The 18816-nt window shown below is 39.0% G+C and overlaps 1 protein-coding gene across 1 annotated transcript in view; it reads left to right on the top strand.

Annotated features, from left to right (window-relative positions):
* Positions 1 to 18816, top strand: part of CAMK4 (calcium/calmodulin dependent protein kinase IV) — a 140218-nt gene that overhangs the window by 56966 nt on the left and 64436 nt on the right. Inside the window, exon 2 of the mRNA XM_071448606.1 lies at positions 2498 to 2576. Coding sequence (XP_071304707.1) covers positions 2498 to 2576 — 79 coding nt within the window. The remainder of the gene's footprint in view (positions 1 to 2497; positions 2577 to 18816) is intronic.

The following is an 18816-nucleotide window of genomic DNA, read 5'->3' as shown; positions in this document are numbered from 1 at the left end:
ATCCTGTTCCTGATTTCCTGCACTAGTTTCTGCCTGGAAGAGGAGCAGAGCTGGTTGTTAGCTAATGTTAGGTGTTTTCTCTCCTTGCTGGTGAGAGCTGGGCAAAGCCATGTAAATCAGAAGCAAAATCTTTCAAAGTGTTCCCAAGTCTTGTCATCAATTTTACATCAAATTCGGACTGCAGCGATATGCAGAAATCTGTACAATAGAGAGTAAATTCCAAAGTAGACCTTTTTTTGTGTTTTGAATATTGACTAATGAGCCTGATGTCAAACTGCTTGACTGGATTCTCTCTCTGAGGTGTCTTACATCTCTTTCAAGCATTATGCTGCCTGTCTTCCAGGTTTGGGTACAGTCAAATGAACTGTAAAAGGTGATGTTATCTTCCCTTCCTGGTGGAGATGTCCATCTCATCACTAAGACAGTTAAATAATCTGGGGTGTTCCAGTGGCTAGGCTCTTATTTACATGGAAGACTTTGCAAACTGGTGATGCAAATACTGACAGTAGCCTTACTGAGAGACAGGGACTGCCTTCCATTGCCACAGCAGCAGCGAACATCACGAGATTTGTACAGGAATTATCATCTATTTATTTGGATTAATAGCTGCTGCTAAATAGCTTCTCTAATTCTGCCCTCACCCAAATACAATAATTTCTAGAAAGTTTGCTGCCTACTTTGTAAGCACATATGTAAACTAATGAGTTTAATGTTTGTACTGCACTTTGTGTATGTGAAGCAGGGTACATCAATGATTTGCAGTTTATGCACTGACTTCCCCATTGCAATCCTGCAGTGAAGTACAGGATATATAAACCTTATCACAGCACATTCTTAGAATTCTATCTTTTAACATTTTTGTTGTATTTAAAAGATGTGAGGATTTTTTTAATGTGATATATTTTTTCTTCTTGCTAAATAGAGTCTTCGGAGACTTGGCTAAGGAGAGGAGATCTAATTAAATTCATGTAATGATTCTGAGAGTCACTGAAGCTCTCAGTACTCCCACACATTTATCAATATACTTTGAAGAGAGACAAATCATTTTAGCATTTAAGATGAAGTGAAGATTAATTTATATGTGGTGCAGAGAAGCCCTCAGATGACTGAGCTGCACAACCCTTGCCACAGGTGACCTTTCCTTATGAAGAGGTCTTTCTGAAATAAATCTTCTCAATCAATTGCCAGTTCTTGTGCTCACTCATGAAATTGTGAAAACAGGGATGTGCCTATGACTCAGAGCCTTGTATGGAGCATGTCTGGCCCATGCTGAGGAGGGAGAAGAGCAGGGCACTCATGGCAGTTTTTACAGCACCTAGAATAATGAAGCTTGTACCACAGCTTTATTCCTATGGTCAAGTGTGGCAATGCCATTCTACTGTTTAAAAGAAAGCTGCTCCTGTTATGGTTGTCTCCTGTAGACTCACTGAGATGGGTTTCTCCTGGTTCAGAGGGATCTGCAGTGCAATTTGGCATCTGTTATGCCTGAGAATTCGCTCACTGCAGAGCTGCTGTATGCACTTCTGCAGTGGTTGTTCAGGAGGTCATATATGACAACTGCAGTCCCCTCTACCTTAAAAATATGCAGCTACTTAGAAGTGCTGAGTCTTGGAGTGGGTCTGAGGGAAGGAAGTTTGCAAAAATGCCTTAAGTTCAGTGATGGTGCTTCAGTGTGTCTATTTTGGGTAGAATACAAAGGTATCTGGATGGTTTGTAACCAGTATGAGCTTAGCGGAGGTTTCAACCTCTCTTTAAGTAATTCACAGAGTACAGGGCTCTTCCTTGACAGCAACAAATAAAGCACAACAAGTTGAGCCTCCCTCTGGAGACCATCTGCCCCAACTATGCACTCAGAGAAGTGCCTTCCATCCAGCAGAGCCATAATTTTATGAGTGCTCAGACTTTTCACATTCAAATAATTACACCTTGAAGGCAAACAGAAGATGTAAGCTCAGTCCACTTTTGCTGTGAACAAGTCCCACCGGTTTCCACTGAATTAACCTAAAATGCTGCTTCCTCCATTTGGTGCCAAATTTGACTTTTTGGTCCAGTGGGCAAGGAGCAGCACAAAAATTTTCTCTTCTGTTTCACCATTTCAGTCATCAGCAATTAGTGAGCGGGCCCCCCAATAAAAGTTATTGTTGAAGATGTGTTGCCTTAACAAAGACAAGATGTGGTGACTTGATTATCCAAGGAAACATCCAGGGATTACCATGAGACAGAAAAGGTGTGGCCAAGAAGGATGTTAAACCCTTGCAACTTCTGTTGGCTGAGTGACTGCTGAGGTTCTCTGGTTGAACACAGAGGGGGTTTGACGCTTCTTGGGTTTTGGGGTGGAGGGTTTATTGCATCTGTGGGGAAGAATGAGATAGTTTTGCCCAAACTGGGAGGAGTAGAAAATGTAGGCAACTCTGTTTGTTGACAGATTTGAAGAGTTGTATGTACAACCCAACTATTCTTCCTTTTTTTTTTTTTTTTTTTATTATTTTAAATTTAGTGGGGCTACATCCATTGTCTACAGATGCAGGCAGAAAGGGACCCAGAAACCTTACGCCGTCAAAATGTTGAAGAAGACAGTAAGTCATTTTTGTTTTGTTTTGCTTTGCTTTGCTTTGGAAAATGATTGGGATTTTCTCTGGGCTTTTTTTTCTTGTTTTTTTGGGGTTTTTTTTTTTTGCCTTTTTTTTGTTGGTTTTTTGGTGCAGTTTATTCATGTGGGGAAAATGTGCTAGATTTAGGATTATAAACTGCTGAACTTGTATTTTCCATTTGAGTGAGCTTTGGCTCCTCATCACCAAAACAGCTGTTAGAAGTAACAGTACAGTAGAGGGAATGCCTAATCCCCACAAATCTGGCTTGTACCTTCAGCTGGTGTTGTCTGTATACACTTGGACTTGGCAAAAACCTTTAAGAAAAAAATTCTTTCATTTAAAAAAACAAAAAAGGACACTGAAAAATTTAAATATTCAGTGTTTTGTGTTTGATGTAATACATTGTTTTGCTCAAAAAATGCCATGACACAATTAATCTTTTTTCAGAAACTGATTTAAAACACCAACTCAAACCCCAGTAAAATTAAATATATTGTAGTGGGTTTTTTTACCACTATGAAATTGCTAGAGAACCAGTTGAGGTGACAATATATTTTTAGAATTCCATACATGTCACACTTCTACTACAGCTATTTTTGTGTGTTCTGAAAAATAGATGGTGGAAAGCAAGAAGAGAGACTAAGAGAAGAAAGGCAAGCTATGGACTGAGAGACTTCATGCAGAAGGACACTGTGGGGCATGGGGTAGAGCAGTTCATATTCCTAGGATGGAAAGAGAAGTCTGAGAGAAAGCAAGCAATCTGTGAGGCATGCACATGGTATTTTTTCATGAATGGTTTTGATTCAGTTTATCCCAGCGTTAGAACATTCATTATTCCATGATATTCAGGAACGTTCACATGTAGAAACATAAGGATGGGTGGGTAGGCATAACCATGTCCAAATGGTGGCTCCACTGGTGGTCTCAGTGCAAGATGTAATGAGTGGGTTTCACATGAGTAAAATGTTGGCATTAATTTGTCATCTTTGAACACGAGCCAAGGTTTAAACTGGCACAAAGATTCAGTTGTGTGTGCTGCTTTTGAATTAGCATCTGGTACACTGGAAGAAGCAGAGCATGTGCATTGCTGCAGCTTGTGCCCTATGGAAGCGCAGAGAATTTTTGAGGTTTCATCTGTTCATTATGCCAGAGATTCTCATAATGTTTTAGGACTATACTGTCCTCTAATTCTCATTCTGAAATGCAATAGGAAGAACTACATTTCTTAAAAATATTTCTCTGCCTTTTGATTTTTTTTTGCTTTCATGGAAATTAATTCATGTTTAAAATTGTCACATTTATGTATTTATGCTAGATCTGTTTTTCTGTGTCTGAAACTAGTCAGTTTAGACTTTGGTAGACTTGCTGTAGCACAGATTTGTTTATTTTTTTTTTATGGCACCTAAGGAAAAGACTATAGTTATGAAAGTTGTTTTTACATCAGCAATAATATATAAGTTTCACTTAATGCAGCCTTGGTTATATTAGCAATGTGGTTAAGCAGTTCAGAGAGCTGAGTCGTTCCCAGTGCAATTGATGCACTTTGGGATGTTTTGCTATAAAAACAAGTAATCCTCTTAGACAAATGAGCTTTCCTGGGTAAATGAGAACATGGGAGACAATGCTTTAAGGATGTGCCACTGCTTGTGTCTGACCAATTTGGAGATGTAATTATAATCACAGGGACTGAACTACCCGTGTTAGAGTGTTCTTACAGCAGGAGGTCTGATCTTTGCTCAGAGTGTCTCAGTATAAAAATAACCATGTGTGAGCCAAGTCATGTACTAAAATGTTGATCAGCTTGTTTCCTGTTGCCTTTTTGAAAACAATTAAGAAAAAGGATGGCAGTTCAATAGTAGAGAAAAAGGGATGGTAGGAAAAGAAGAGGAGCCTGTGATTGTTTTCTTGGTAGAGTCCCATTTCTTCAATTCCATTTGTAAATATACATAAGGGAGCTCTGGAGAGCACATGGGTTGAAACTAGAAGACAAAGGAGGATGACAAAAGAGCAAATACTCTTGGTTTTTCCATTCAAACAGACTGTCTGAATGGAAATAGTCTGCTGCTTCAAACAAGACTGACTCTCTAAGGAAGAGGTCTGTAAAACCAGGGTGAGGGACAGGGATAGGGTGGTCCAGATTGCTCTGGAAGTGATGACAAGTGATGTGTGATTAGGAGGCTGGTGGCTGATGGGCAGCTCCAGATTTTTGAGTGATGATCACTGAAGTGCTGTAATTTGAAGTAAAGTATTAGGAATTATTACTTTTGTCCCATGGGAACAGCTTTGGTAAGAACATAGGATCCTTTAGGATTGAAGTAGTCCTCTAGGAACAGAGTGCAAGAAACATAAAATAGCTATCAGTGTTCTTTTCATTTAAACAGAATGAGTAATTTTTCATTTTGCATGATTAATACATTCTTATTTAAGAGCAAATAAAATTTTCAGCAAGACCTATCATCCAGTTCTGAGAATGCATGCTTGTACAGTGTTTTGAGTTCCTAGGAGTTTCTGCAATTAATACATTTTTTGCCGTCTTGTTTAATAATAGTAGATTATTCACTAATTTTTGGGGGGTCTGGGGGATGTGGGTGATTTCATCTGTGGTTTAGGGGTTCTTTGTAGGGATTAAACCATCAAAGAGTAACAGAAAAAAACATTTATACAAACCTTTCTGCATAACTAAAATAAAAGAAAGTGTTCATAATATTATATTTCTGTTGAGAGGTTTAATAATTCTTAACTATTAATACAAATTTTCTACAATTTCAAAGGGAGGAAGAAAAACAGGTTTTTACCGCTTCAAAATTATTGAAGCAGAATGCTTCCATTTTCTGTTGATTTTAGTTTTGTCAAGCCCAAGTTTAGGAGTAGTTTAAAATCCTTAAAAATAAAAATTAGTTGGGAAACTAAGAGGCAAGTTAGAACTTTAGCTTCTAGAGCTGCTGAAAGACAACTGTCATAAGGATTGAGGAGGTCCAAAGAAAAGTTGATTTTTGAATTAGCAGGAGAGACACTCTCCAATAACATATGAGAAATAAAATTTGTAATGGTTCTTAAGAGCTACCAAAGAAAGGTTTAAAACCCAACATCTATGGGTCAGATAAGCAGGCAAAAATATTGCCTGTGATTTCCTCATCTAACCTTTGTGCTTTGTTCCTGGGCATAACTGAAATGTATTGCCTGCTCATTTGCTATGTTTAGCAGGTCTTTTAAATTCCACGCCGGTGGTAAATGTAAAGATCTGAACCATGTCATTTCTTTTGGGGGAAATCTATTTCATGAAGCAAGAAAGAAGCAAAAGCAGATCACATAGCACTTCAGAAAAAGTCATCAAATGAACAGAGTACCATGATGAACTTTTACACTTGCAATTGCAAATACGAGATTATTTTGCTTTTTACTATGCATTTTACCACTCCTTGATGACTCAGTGCTACAGAAAAGTGAAGAATCTTTAGGGTACACTTTACAAAAATTATTCTTACTACTCTTAAACTGACATTTAAAAATTATGTCATATTTACAACCAGTCATTCTGGAGTGGTCATTGCTGCAAACAACATACAGCATATGGATCATATTGGAAGAATGAAGTTCTCTAAGGAAGCAAACATATATATGTGGTATTTTTTATATGAAGTCTCTTATCTGTTTTTCCACATTTTGGTGTGTTTTGAGGAAGCTAAGTAGCCTGGGGTAAGAATCCGGGTAGGTGAATGCCTTCCAAGAAATTAGATCCACCTCTGCCTTAAATTTCCTACCTGAGTCTGGACAAGTTGCTTTAAAAATAGTGATGAGAACAGATGGACTCTGCTGCATGGTTTCTATACTAAGACACCAAGTGCCTGCCTACATTGTAGGTCTACCAAGTGCTAACTACTGCAACTGAAGGAATTTTGGAGCTACCACTGTAATAAAACAACATGCTCTGCTGAAAGGACAATAGGATTCTGAACTGGTTTGTCTGTAGCCTTGGTCCTGGCATGTTCCCAGTATTTCTTTTGGTTTCAACTTTTTCATCCATAAAAATAAGATAATATTTATTTTATTTGCTTCTCAGCAATGCTTTGAATGAAGGCTGGTTAATATTTCTCAGTTCTAATTGATATGTGCTATCCCCTAAGCACAATTAAGTATTGTGAAATACTAGACCCTGTCTGTCTCAGTTGATGAGATATACAAGTATAGAGACTGTTTTGGAAAATTTTCATTTTGATTTCCTTCTTTTTTATGTGTGGGCCTCCTCCCTCACACAGTTTGTGATGCTTAAATAATATTTCTGCAGCACTTTTATCAAAATCAGTATATATGAAGCAGCATTCTTCCTGGAGACTGGTTGATATTCAAATTCAGACAAATGTTCAGGCCCATCAATTTTTTCTCAGATCTGAAACAGAGCAACAGTTTTCAAGCAATACATACTCTGGAAAGAGTTGGGCTGGGATTAATACAATTGTACAAATAAGTTACACAATTTGAAGACAACAGATATTTCGTGTCTGTGGATCAGAAAGGAGAGTAAGCAAGTGCAAAGGTAATAGGCTTCCCTTGTGGATAATTGGGGTTGAATATCTGGAGTTAGGGTCTGAAGGAGATCATAATGGTCTATAAGGCACATCTAAAAAGTCTCAATTGCATTAATGTTTGCACATGTACATGTAGGCACACACACATGTATAAATAAAAATAAATAAATAAATAAATAAATAAATAATTATATATAAATATACATATACACACATATATATATATGTATATACATTGGGAAGAAGGGACAGGCAACTCAGGAAGAGTACAATGATGTTACTGGTGATGTAAAGAAAAAATTAGAAAGGTGAAAGTTCAAATAGAACTCAATCTGGCCACTGCTGTGAAAGATAATATAAAGTGTTTTTACAAATACATCAACAACAAAAATGGGGCCAGTGAAAATCTCCATCCTTGATTGGATGCAGAGCAAACACTGGAACCAAGGATGAGGAAAAGGCTCAGATGCCTTCTTTGCCTCAGACCTCAACAGTAAGGCCTGATTATCCTCAGGGAACCAGCCCCAGCTGGCAGACAGGGACAGAGAGCAGAACAGATCCTGTGCAGTCCAGGAAGAGGGAGGCAGTGACCTGCTGAGCCACTGAGACATTCACAAGTCCATGGAACCAGGTGGGATTCATCCAAGGGTGCTGAGGGAGCTGGAGAGGGAGCTTGCCAAGCTGCTCTGCCTCACTGATCATCAATCCTATCTAACTGGGAAGGTCCCAGATGATTTGGAGGTTGGCTAATGTGATGTCCATCTACAAGAAGGGCAGGAAAATGGATGCAGGGAAGTACAGGCCTGTGAGCCAGACCGTGGTGCCAGGGAGAAGATCATTTTGGATGCAATCACATGGCAAATACAGTGCAGGGGATCAGGCACAGCCAGCAGGGGTTTGGGAATGGCACATCCTGCCTGACCAACCTGATCGCCTTTCATGAGCAGGTGACCTGCCTAGTGAATGCAGGAAAGGGGGTGTGAATGTGGGTGTGTCTACCTGGACTTCAGCAAAGCCTTTGGCACTGTCTCCCCCAGCACTCTCTTGGAAAAGCTGGCAGCCCATGCCTTGGGCAGGAGCACTCTTGGCTGGGTTAGGAACTGTTTGGATGCTGGGCCCAGAGAATGGTGCTGAATGGTGCTGGGTCCATCTGGCCTCTGGTCACTGGTGGTGTCCCCAGGTTCAGTGCTGGGCCCAGCTGTTTAATATCTTCACTGATGATCTGGATGAGGGGTCAATTGCATCTTCCATAAGGTCATGGATAAGACTGAGTTAGATTAGAGTGTTGATCTGCTGGAGGGCAGGAAGGCTCTGCAGAGGGATCTGGATAAACTGGATTGATAGGCCAAGGCCACTTGTATGAGGCTAATTAAGACCAAGTCCCAGGTCCTGCTCTTGGGTCACAACAACCCCTTCAGCTCTATCGGCTGGGGGAAAGGTGTCTGGAAAGCTGCCTGGTGGGAAAGGACCTGGGGGAGCTGGTAAAGAGCAGCTCAACATGAGCCAGCTGTGCCCAGGTGGCCAAGAAGGCCAAGGGCACCTGGCTGGGGTGAGCAATAGTGGGGCAGCAAGGACAGGGCAGTGATCATCCCCCTGTGCTGACACTGCTGGGGCTGCATCTCAAACCCTCTCTCCAGTTCTGGGTCCCTCACTGCAAGAGAGACCTTGAAGTGCCAGATAAGGGAACAGAGCTGGGGAAGGAGATTGAGTCCTTTGAGGAGTAGGTGAGGAATGTGGGTGTATTTAGCTTGGAGAAAAAGAGGCTCAGATGACCTTGCTCTCTAAAACTGTCTGAATGGAGGTTGTAGTGGAATGAGGGTCATCCCCTTCTCCCAGGTAACAAGAGACAGGATGAAAGTAAATGGCCTCAAACTGCAGCTGGGGACCTTACAGCTGGACATTAGGAGGAATTTCTTCACAGAAGGATGATTAGACATTGGAATGGGCTGCCCAGGGATATGGTGGAAGCACCATCCCTGGAGGTGTATTCAAGAAATGACAATGTAGCACTCAGTGCTCCTGTCTCTTTGACAAGGTGGCAATTGGTAAAAGACATGATTTGATCATCCTGGAAGTCTTTTCATCCCAAGTGATTCTGTGATATATATATATATATATCTAAGCATGTATGTTTTATAGACACAAATATACAAACACCTATATACGCACCCTAGAAGATTATGTATTAATATGATATGGATTTAAAACTCTTATGTATTCCCAACTCCACAAGGAATATAGTTGGCTGAGTTTTTCATTTTCTGTTGCAGTGAATTGGTGGTATTAAGTGGTTATCAAGAGGCTCATGGAAATGTTTAGTTTTGTCTCTCGAAGGAACACAGCTTTTGGTTGAGCCTTCCCAAGTGATTAAGACGACAAGCATCAGGGTGGAAGGGGCAGGGGAGGAATGGGCAGACACTTGTGTATCACACTGGCATAACCAGAATTAGTAAATTGTTCCTATATTAGCTTCAGGAGAAAATGATGTATGTTTATAGGTGTAAAATTAAGCCTTCTTTTTATTGCCATGTGGTTCTATGTGATTTATATTTTAAGTGCCTCCTTCCTCCATATGCCTGTTTCTCTATAAACTTTATATATGGATGTATATACACACACACACACACACACACATATCTATGTGTATATATCTATATTTATATAGCTATCTATATCTATATCTATCTAAATTTATCTATATCTATATTTAATCTATCCACCTCCATTGGTGCAGTAACTGTCAGTACTCATAGTGGACAGATAGTTATGAGTGATAAAGTTTAGCAGACAAAAAAGCAAGAGCCTGACATAATATACCAATTTGTATGACATGCTAAGGCAGTATCCTTTTTTCTTCGGGTTAGAAATGTGTGGTATATATTCACATTCATATGCTCATTTAAGGTCATTTTTTCCTCACATTGTATTAATGTGTAATATTCTGATTTTTTTTTCAAATTTTTCTAAAAAGAGAAAGAATTGTGTCACGTGTAACTCTACATGAAAACAGTCAACTGCACACCACTGTACATCAGTACACAATAAAAAGGACTATTTTTGTCAACAAGCTCACACATTGTCTTCAGTCATTTATTCACATACACATACACATGCACACCACACAGGCCACTGCTTGGTAATTAAAGGGAAACAGTAATTTCTTAACTACCACCTGATCACCACTCCACCTGCAGTACTACCTGTTATTTTTCCTGGCTTTCTCATTTTTCTTCATCCCTGTCATCATCTCATATGGATATACATATGCAGTTCACACTCTCATGTTTTTAATGGGAGACCAAAAGAAAATTGAGTCAAAATTACTTTGAATAAAGAAATAAGGCAGTAAAACTTTGAGTTTCCACTGCTTATTTTCAGCTTTCCCTCATGTAAGGGGAGTCTGGCTTCCATTTTCTGCTTCACTACAATCCAAAAGAAATGAGTTTTGAGTAGAAATACATCAAATGCATAGTGTCTAAAGTAGGACAAAGAAGTTCACTTAAATTCTCTACAAAATAAGAGACAACTAAAGCATTTATTTTCTGCACTAAGTTACCAATAGAGTTTTGCTCTAGAAGCTGCGAAATCAGGCACCTGTCAATGAAGGTGGAAATTTACCTGAAAAATAAAATTGTTAGGTATTTTAGTCTTTGCAAAGAAACAAACAAACAAACAAAAAAAAGGGTGTGTCAGGACAATTTTTAGGAAAGGAAAAAAAATCCCTTTCTACTATTGTAAAACCCTCCCCATGTAAATAAAGTTATTTAAAATCTGCAGTACATAGTAGTGCAGGTATTGTGTAAAAGTCACTTAATATAGAATAATATTTTTTTTCTGTGACCATTTAGATTGAATTGCTGTGTTATTCTTGAGTAAGTCAGAACTTTGGTTAAGATTTTGAGAATTGACAGTATGTATTGTATTTCCTTCTTCCTTGCCTAATTTATAGGTATGCAGAAAGGGTCATTTCTGGTCTTCACAGCTTATTTTTCAGAAATACAAAGATCATCTAATAAAAAGAGAAAAATATAAAGCTCAACTTGTTCCACTGTTCAGGGAAGCTCAACCTACACTATACATTGCACTGTTGAACAAATAGTTCTGAGTGATAATATCCTTTGGGTGATATATTCAGTCAAAAAACTCAAACCCCAAAAAATGACACATCTTTAGCTTGTAATTGCTTGATAGGAACTCTGAGAAATTACCTCAGCCACAGGTATTCTTCCGCCAACCTATCCATGCACATTTTGCTCCTTTCCTGTTGCAGTGATTTGTCTTCTCCATGGCTTTACCCACGCCTGGGCAACCTCCGTGCCTGGGGTGCACATAAATATGGAGAGGTAAGATGGGAAGTAGGACCAGAAACTCTTACTCTGTGAGGCTGTGTTTAATGCCACACTATCCTACAAAGGGATGGCATTTCTGAACAGTGGTGCAGAGGTAAATATTAAGCTATCCTGAGATTATACCCCTCCTCTTTGGAAACCTTTCATTGTTTGCAGCCTGTTAAAGAATTCTGGAGATGTACCTTGATTGAGCAGAGGTTTCTGCATAAGTGGTGAATCTGTGAAGCTTGTGCTAGGGCTCTCTGAAAGTGTTCCTCCTCTGCATTTTAGGAAGTTTTTTTGCTTTTAGATGTGTATGGTGTGGTGCTATCGTCACAGGTGTGACAGCTATTTTTTTGGGGGAGAGAGATTCTAAGCTTAGAATAATGAATTAAGGGAAAACTGTATGCACTAAAATATGAAGAGGGCAGAAGATAAGAAATTATAGTGCTTTCTCCAGTGTTAGCAGTTCAGGTGTTGAAATAAATCATGAACATTTTATGACTTAAAACGTGTTATCCTGTGCTTATTATTCTGAAGCTGAGTTCTCTGTAGCCTCTCAGAGAGACAAATCTAATTGAGATCTGTAGAAGAGAGGATTTATTTTACCAAGGGTTCTGTAATCAGCATGTTCTTACTTGACAAACTGGCTTATTTCCAGATAAAATATATGCTTTTTGGCTGAGGTGGTCTTCATTTATTTATGTCTTTTAAAAGATCCACATGTAGGGAGGAATAAAAAAGCAAAGGTGGACATTGACACAGCAGCTATATAAGCAGCACAATCTGAGGGCTCTGATACAGAAGCTTCTTTGAGAAATCAGAAAGGCAGCACCTTACTCTGGTTTCCTTGGGATACATCACCTGACCAGAGGATCTCTCAAGACTAGAATTAAGGTTCAATACAAATTTCTAAGCCAAGTGTTGTGACAGCTGACAGCTGCAGCACTGGTGTGTGTGAGTGAGGCTTGTGATAAGTTTTTGTTAAACTAGACTTGCTCTCAAATAAGTCACTGAAAAAGGGCTTTCTTAGAGAAAAAGAAAAAGCCCCAAACAAAACAACCCCCAAAAGACCCATGCCCCTCCAACAAACAATACACCAGCTAAACCCAAACTCTGAATAAATAAATCAAAAGTAATAACTTGTTTTCATACAAAAGTGAAAAACCCATCCCACTTCCTTTGTTATTCTTCTCCCTTCATTTTGTGCAATCTTCAAATACTACTACTCATTTCCAAAAAGCTATTCCATTACACTTTGCATATATTTAACAAGCAGATGTTTCAAACGCCACCTGAGTATGTCTTCAGTAGATACAGTTGAAAAGAGCTGAAATTTCCATAAATAACATTTCCATAAATAACAAGAAATAGCATTAATAAGATGATTATTTTGTATTTCAGTCCTGTGATATGCAAGCCTCTTTCTTTTACAATTTGTTGGAGACAATCCTGATTTCAGATTTTTTTGTTAGAATTGCAACTATATACATGATGTGCTAACTTGTGAGGGCTTCTAAGCAGCTCTCTCACAAATATCAACCAGAAGAAATTTAGATTTTTGTCTGCAAGATACATAACACTCATATAGGTTTCATGTCTTTGTAAAGTGATAAAAGAACAGTACTACAAGAAGAAATAGCTTGATAATAATTGTAGGTTTCTGAATTGAGTAGTAAACACAGTAGATACAGGATTTGAATGTAAAAAGATAAGAAACTGCAAAGTCAAAAGAACATAGGAGTTGAATGTAAAAATGTAAGAAAATACGAATCGAAATAACTCCATGATATGGTTTTCAAGAGTTTGTGAGAAAAGTCATAATTCCTCAAGATGAAAGCCCTAATTACCAGAAATAAGAAGCCATAAATCTGTTAATGAGAAGTCCAGGAAAATTATTCACTTCACGATTATAACTAATTTCAGTTATTCTTTTTGGGCCATTTCTGTGTTACAGCTGCACCACCATGGTGAGAACACACATTAGCATTTCCATGTTTTATGGATGAGGACCACAGGAGATAGAGCTGTATTTGTATCCAGGCAGTTGATACCACAGTTCATAGCACATCAACAACTACCCCCTGCATCCTTTGCATCCTTTACTTCTTTACTTCACAGGTAAAATTTGTCCTCTCATCTCCACACCTATGGAGTCTTGAGGGATTTCAGGTTTGGGTTTTTTTTTTTGGTGGGTTTTTTTTTTGTTGTTGTTGTTGTTGTTGGGGTTTTTTTGGGTTTTTTTGGGTTTTTTTTAATATATATCAGAATTGCATCCAAATCACACAGTAGAACCAGAGGCAGGTTTTAGGTCAGGTATTGTGATTTTCCAAATCTGCATGTAACTTCACTGGCCATGAAGGGAGACATAAAGTCTCCTGAAATTCAAAATCTGTTCTGGTTCAGATTTACATAGCTTAAAATTGTCCCCTTTCAGCATCTTCTCCATTTACTCTTAAATTGTATGAAGCATCAGGGAGCACAGGATCAAATATGAAAGGCACCCTGTGGCTCTTTGTGCATTGAATTCATGGGTTGAGGTGACCTGTTGGGGAGGGAAGTCACTGCATATTCATTCTGCTCTCAGCCTGCTCAGTCACTTGTCCTTTTTTCCCAGCACAACTCATAGTTCTTGGCAGAGGAGGCAAGTTAACATGCTGCCATTAATGGAGCTGAGACATCCTCCATTGGGACTGGGGAGATGCAGGAACAAAAGCAGTCCTGTAAATTACAGTGTTATTTGTTGACACATAGTGCTAACAAGAGAATCTCAGCTCACAGTTCCTAATCTAAGAAGCAAGGTCTCTAAATTAGTTACAAAGGCTTGCTTTCACGTCTGCCTGTCTTTCTTAACCATCTCACCATTTCTACATGCTTCTCTGTATCATCTTCCAATTACATAAAATATTTCTCATTTTCAGTCCCTGAAAATCTTCAGCATGAGAGTCCTTTCCTGTTTTCCTTTGAGCCTCCACTGTTTTATTTAGTTCTTCAGATTATAAGGTATAAACCCTATAAATCTGAAGCACTTTTGGGATCCATGTGTATGAGTCCTGTAAGCATAGAATTGCAGGTTCTGAATACTATCAAGCAACACAGAAATTGCTCAAGGACTCCTTGTTATCAGTGTTTGGGGCTGACCTGCCTGAAAAATGGACTGGAATCCAGATATTGCAAGTCTCCTAGTACAGGGGCCATTTGAGCAGCAGGCTGAACGATCCAGGATGGTTCAGAAGAGGAAAAGTGTACAACTTAAGTTGCACTTGACATTGTCATGTTTTTATCCCACCTGAAATATTTTGAATATAAATCAACCTCATTTGAGCTTCAGTGCCACCAACTAAGCCTTCCCTACCTGCCATCTGTGTAACTGCTCATAAATGGAGTGGTGCAGCATGTAGCCCCTTAAAGGTTACTGTGAAGAAAATTAACTCCAGCCCAGACAAAACTGCTTCATTGATTACATGGAATTATTTGATATCTGTGATTGAGATTATGATATTAATGGTAGCCTTGATGCACCAGACCTTCATTGGGTAGCAGTGGACTCATACAAGTTGAATTGAGAAAAGGATGGATAATAAGGGTAATAAGGACCAGCTTATTATTCATGTGAAATTTCTTAACTAGCAGCAAGCATTGCATTTGGCTAATGATATAAGCAGATATAATTTATTCCAGATCTTTATCATACAGCTGAGGGCTCCTGAGAATTCGGAGTGTGTTTAAGATAAAACATCAATGATAGGAAACATCCTATCACCAAGTAGCTCTCCATTTCTAATTTTTATGCGGCACTTTGTTTATTCAGAGGAATGGTGTGAATGAGAAGCCAAGATGTTTAATACTGGATGTGTTACCCAGGATAAAAGCTGGAATAATAAATTTTCACTGAGAAGAAAGGAAATTTTTGGATTTGTAACAGTCATAGCTGAAAAGCAAGAATATACAAGAAGATGGCAAGTACAGATTTATAAATAGAGTCATAAATGCATCTATTTTGGCAAAAACAAAAGAAGTTACCTTTGATTTTACACATTGTTCTTGCATCTTAAAAGTGTCCTCCCCCACCCAGCTTTGGGAACAGTAACAATGGCAGTAACACACTATAAATAGTGAATCGCTGAAGTGAGCAATTCATGAATACCTAATAGGCTTAAATTTGTTTGCATAAACTGCTCAACAATTATCTAACATATTTGCAGAAATCTGTGTGTTAATGAGACAGGGAAAGAGATAGCAACCAAATTAGTCATATAGTTAGACCATAGCCTATAATGAGGCTTATCCTAATGAACGTATAACTTGTTTTGTACTCTCATAAATAAATATAAACATAAATAAATATACAATATAAAATATGTTGTTGCAAATGACCAGTGTTGTACAAACTGTAAGTGGTTCTGAACTCATCCATTCACTCTGTGGTGATGCCACCAAGTTAATGTGGGTGAGTAACGGAATCTGTTCACTGTGGATCCTGTGTCTTTGGGGAATGTTACCTGCATCTGGTCACCTTTACTACTGAAACCATGTATTTCAAGATGCAGGGCCTGTTAATCTGTTTTACCAGGGATTATTTACTGTTCTTACAGCCATAAGTTTATACAGCCCCATGAATTTTCTATATCCATCTGATGGTTTCCCTGCAAATGTACTGTGCTTTTCTTCAGAAACAGTAGAGTTGCTTCTTTGATGGAACAATTTACTCTTAACAGATTAACAGTCCTATCTCATGAAGATAGATCAGTCTCTTTCAGCTTCTACAAACCCATGTATTTGCAGGCAACAGCTACCAGACATTTAATCACTGACAGGAAAAATACAGGCGCATTGATGTAACCAGCATTATTCCCATGCAGGGAATAATGTTCAGTCTGAGGAATATTCATCACTTGAAGGACTGCAGTTGCAAATTGGAAGCATGGAGATATGTGCAGAAAATAGTTGCTCTAGTAGTGAATAGTTTTCTTGGTTTTTTTTCCTTCATTAATAATACAAAATTACTTATGTAGGGTAAAAATAAAGATCCTCAATAACGCATGGTTGTTGTTTAACCCCAGCTGGCTCCTAAGCCCCATGGAGCTGCTCACTTGCTCATCCCCAGCAGGATGGGGAGAAAGTCAGAAGGGTAAAAGTGAGAAGACTCATGGGTTGAGATGCAGACAGCTTAATAGGCAAAGAAAAAGCTGTGCACATAAGCAAAGCAAAGTAAGGAATTCATTCACTGTGTTGCTTGGTAAGCCATCTCTAGGAAAACAAGGCTCTATCACCCAGAACAGTGACTTGGGAAGACTCTGAATTATCCCCCCCACCCCTTTCCTTCTTGTCCCCCATCTTCATGTCCTGAGCATGATGCTACATGGTCTGGAGTATCCCTTTGATCTTCTGGAGTCACCCGCCCTGGCTCTGTCTCCTCCCAATTCCTTGTGCACCTCCAACCTTATCTGTGATGTGCTGGAATGAGAAGCAGAAAAGGCCTTGGCTCAGTGCAAGCCCTGCTTAGCAATAATAAAAGCATCCATGAATTATCCACACTATTTCCAGCACCAATGAAAGTCCAACCCTATGCTAGGCACTGTGAAGAAAATAAACTCTATCCCAGCCAAACCAGCACACCTGCACAGTGAAAACTCTGAGCTGAGCTTAGGGAAGATACCACAGGGCTGTGCAGTTGCTGTTGTGCTTTATGGAGTTGTTTATTGTGCTCTCTATGATGCCCACGTTAAGCTTGAGTGCAGACAGAGCCAGTATAATCTGGCCAGTTTAAAATGCAAAAAGATTATTTCAAATTGTTTGGTTTTTTAAGATAATATTAGTTTGTTCGGAGTCCAAAGGTTGTTGCTGCACAAGAGAGAGCTGCAGACCTTACTGAGAAGGTCAATCAATGTTCCAACAAGAGCAGCTACTAAAACATAGGAGGAATTCTTTACTTGAGAAACTGTTATTGTCATTCAATGAACAAATCATCTAAAGCAGCTGTTAAATAAATGTCCTAGTTGGAACAATGATCTATCCCTTCATTCAGAAGGGTCAGCTTTTTAAAATTCTGCTTTTACCTACTGTCCACTGCCATGCTGATTACTGAATTCCATCAGAGTAATTCAGGGAAGTGGATTGAGTCTCATATAAGTCCCTAGTTTTCTGTCTTTATGTCATATCACTTTTTGAAACCTCCATGTCTTTATCACTTAGGCTGAAGACTGACCTCTATCTCATCTTGATACATAGATCAGATCAGATTATTTCAATTCAATCCATCTTTATGAATGTGTAAAAACACATTCAGAAGTCTTCTTTAAAGTGTTTTATACTTGAATCTTGACTGAAAAATTTTGTGAGAAGGTACTCTATGTATAAACTGGGCAGAAACTGGAATTCCTATCATTCAGGACATTCTGAAATTGAAAAGCAAAACCTTAAACTTCATAGAAAATATTTTCTTTGAACCTTCTTCTTGTGAACATTTATTTAAATTCAAGCCTATTTCTTTTTTTTCTTCAAATCTCTCAAGACAGCCTGGGTAACCCATTACTCCTGTGTTTAGTTGTGACAATTGGGAGCAGACCTTTTAGACTATCAGGAATGACAGCTCTGCTTGTATGTAGTCTATGTCTGTACAGGTTTTAATATTTCAGCTTAATTGTGAAAAGGACAAATAATGGCAAAATTATAAATGGTAATTAGGAATTGATGCCATAAAATATAGAAAGGTTTAGGCTTCAGAGCAGTTACTGTAGGAGCAAATAAAACCTTTTTCTTGGAAGCACTTTTAATAGTGTCCTGGTTTAGGGCAAATTTGGGAGGAAACCTCCAAAAGGGGCCCCTCCAGAAATCAAACCCACACGGCCCCTCCCCCCAACTGGTTCGGGAAGGATTTCCTCGGAGAGAAGTGGAAAGAACCTGTTTATTTAACAGGCAAAGCACTCCCCAGCACACAAAATGAACAATACCGGATGACAAAACTGATTCGCTGCTCTGAAGAGATGACAAATTCAGAAAGTCTCCCCGGTGGCTGGTCACAGCTGCTGCAGCCACAAGCTGCAAACTCTCAGTGTTCCCAGGTCCCAGTCCAGAGCAGGTTCAAGTTGGTTCAAAAAAAGGAAAGGAGAAACAGTCCAGGAAGAAATTTGGACTGTTTAGCTAAACTAGCTAATGAGCAGAAGCAAGAGCAAGCAGAAGCAAAGCAGAAGCAAGAGTGAGAGCAAAGCAAAAAGCAAAAGGAAAAAAGCAAAATCAGCACAATGTACTGCCCTGTCTCTGTGTCCCGCCAGGCTGATAAGAAAACCCAGACAAAACTTTCCCTCCTCAGAGCCAGTCTTGAAGGCACAGAACATAATATCCAGCATAAACAGAACACATGAATGGGGA

This window comes from Agelaius tricolor, unplaced genomic scaffold (genome assembly GCF_023055355.1).
Source record: "Agelaius tricolor isolate 1412-34295 unplaced genomic scaffold, bAgeTri1.0.p SCAF_27, whole genome shotgun sequence".
Classification (NCBI taxonomy): domain Eukaryota; kingdom Metazoa; phylum Chordata; class Aves; order Passeriformes; family Icteridae; genus Agelaius; species Agelaius tricolor.
This window is presented reverse-complemented; position numbering and strand designations above follow the sequence as displayed.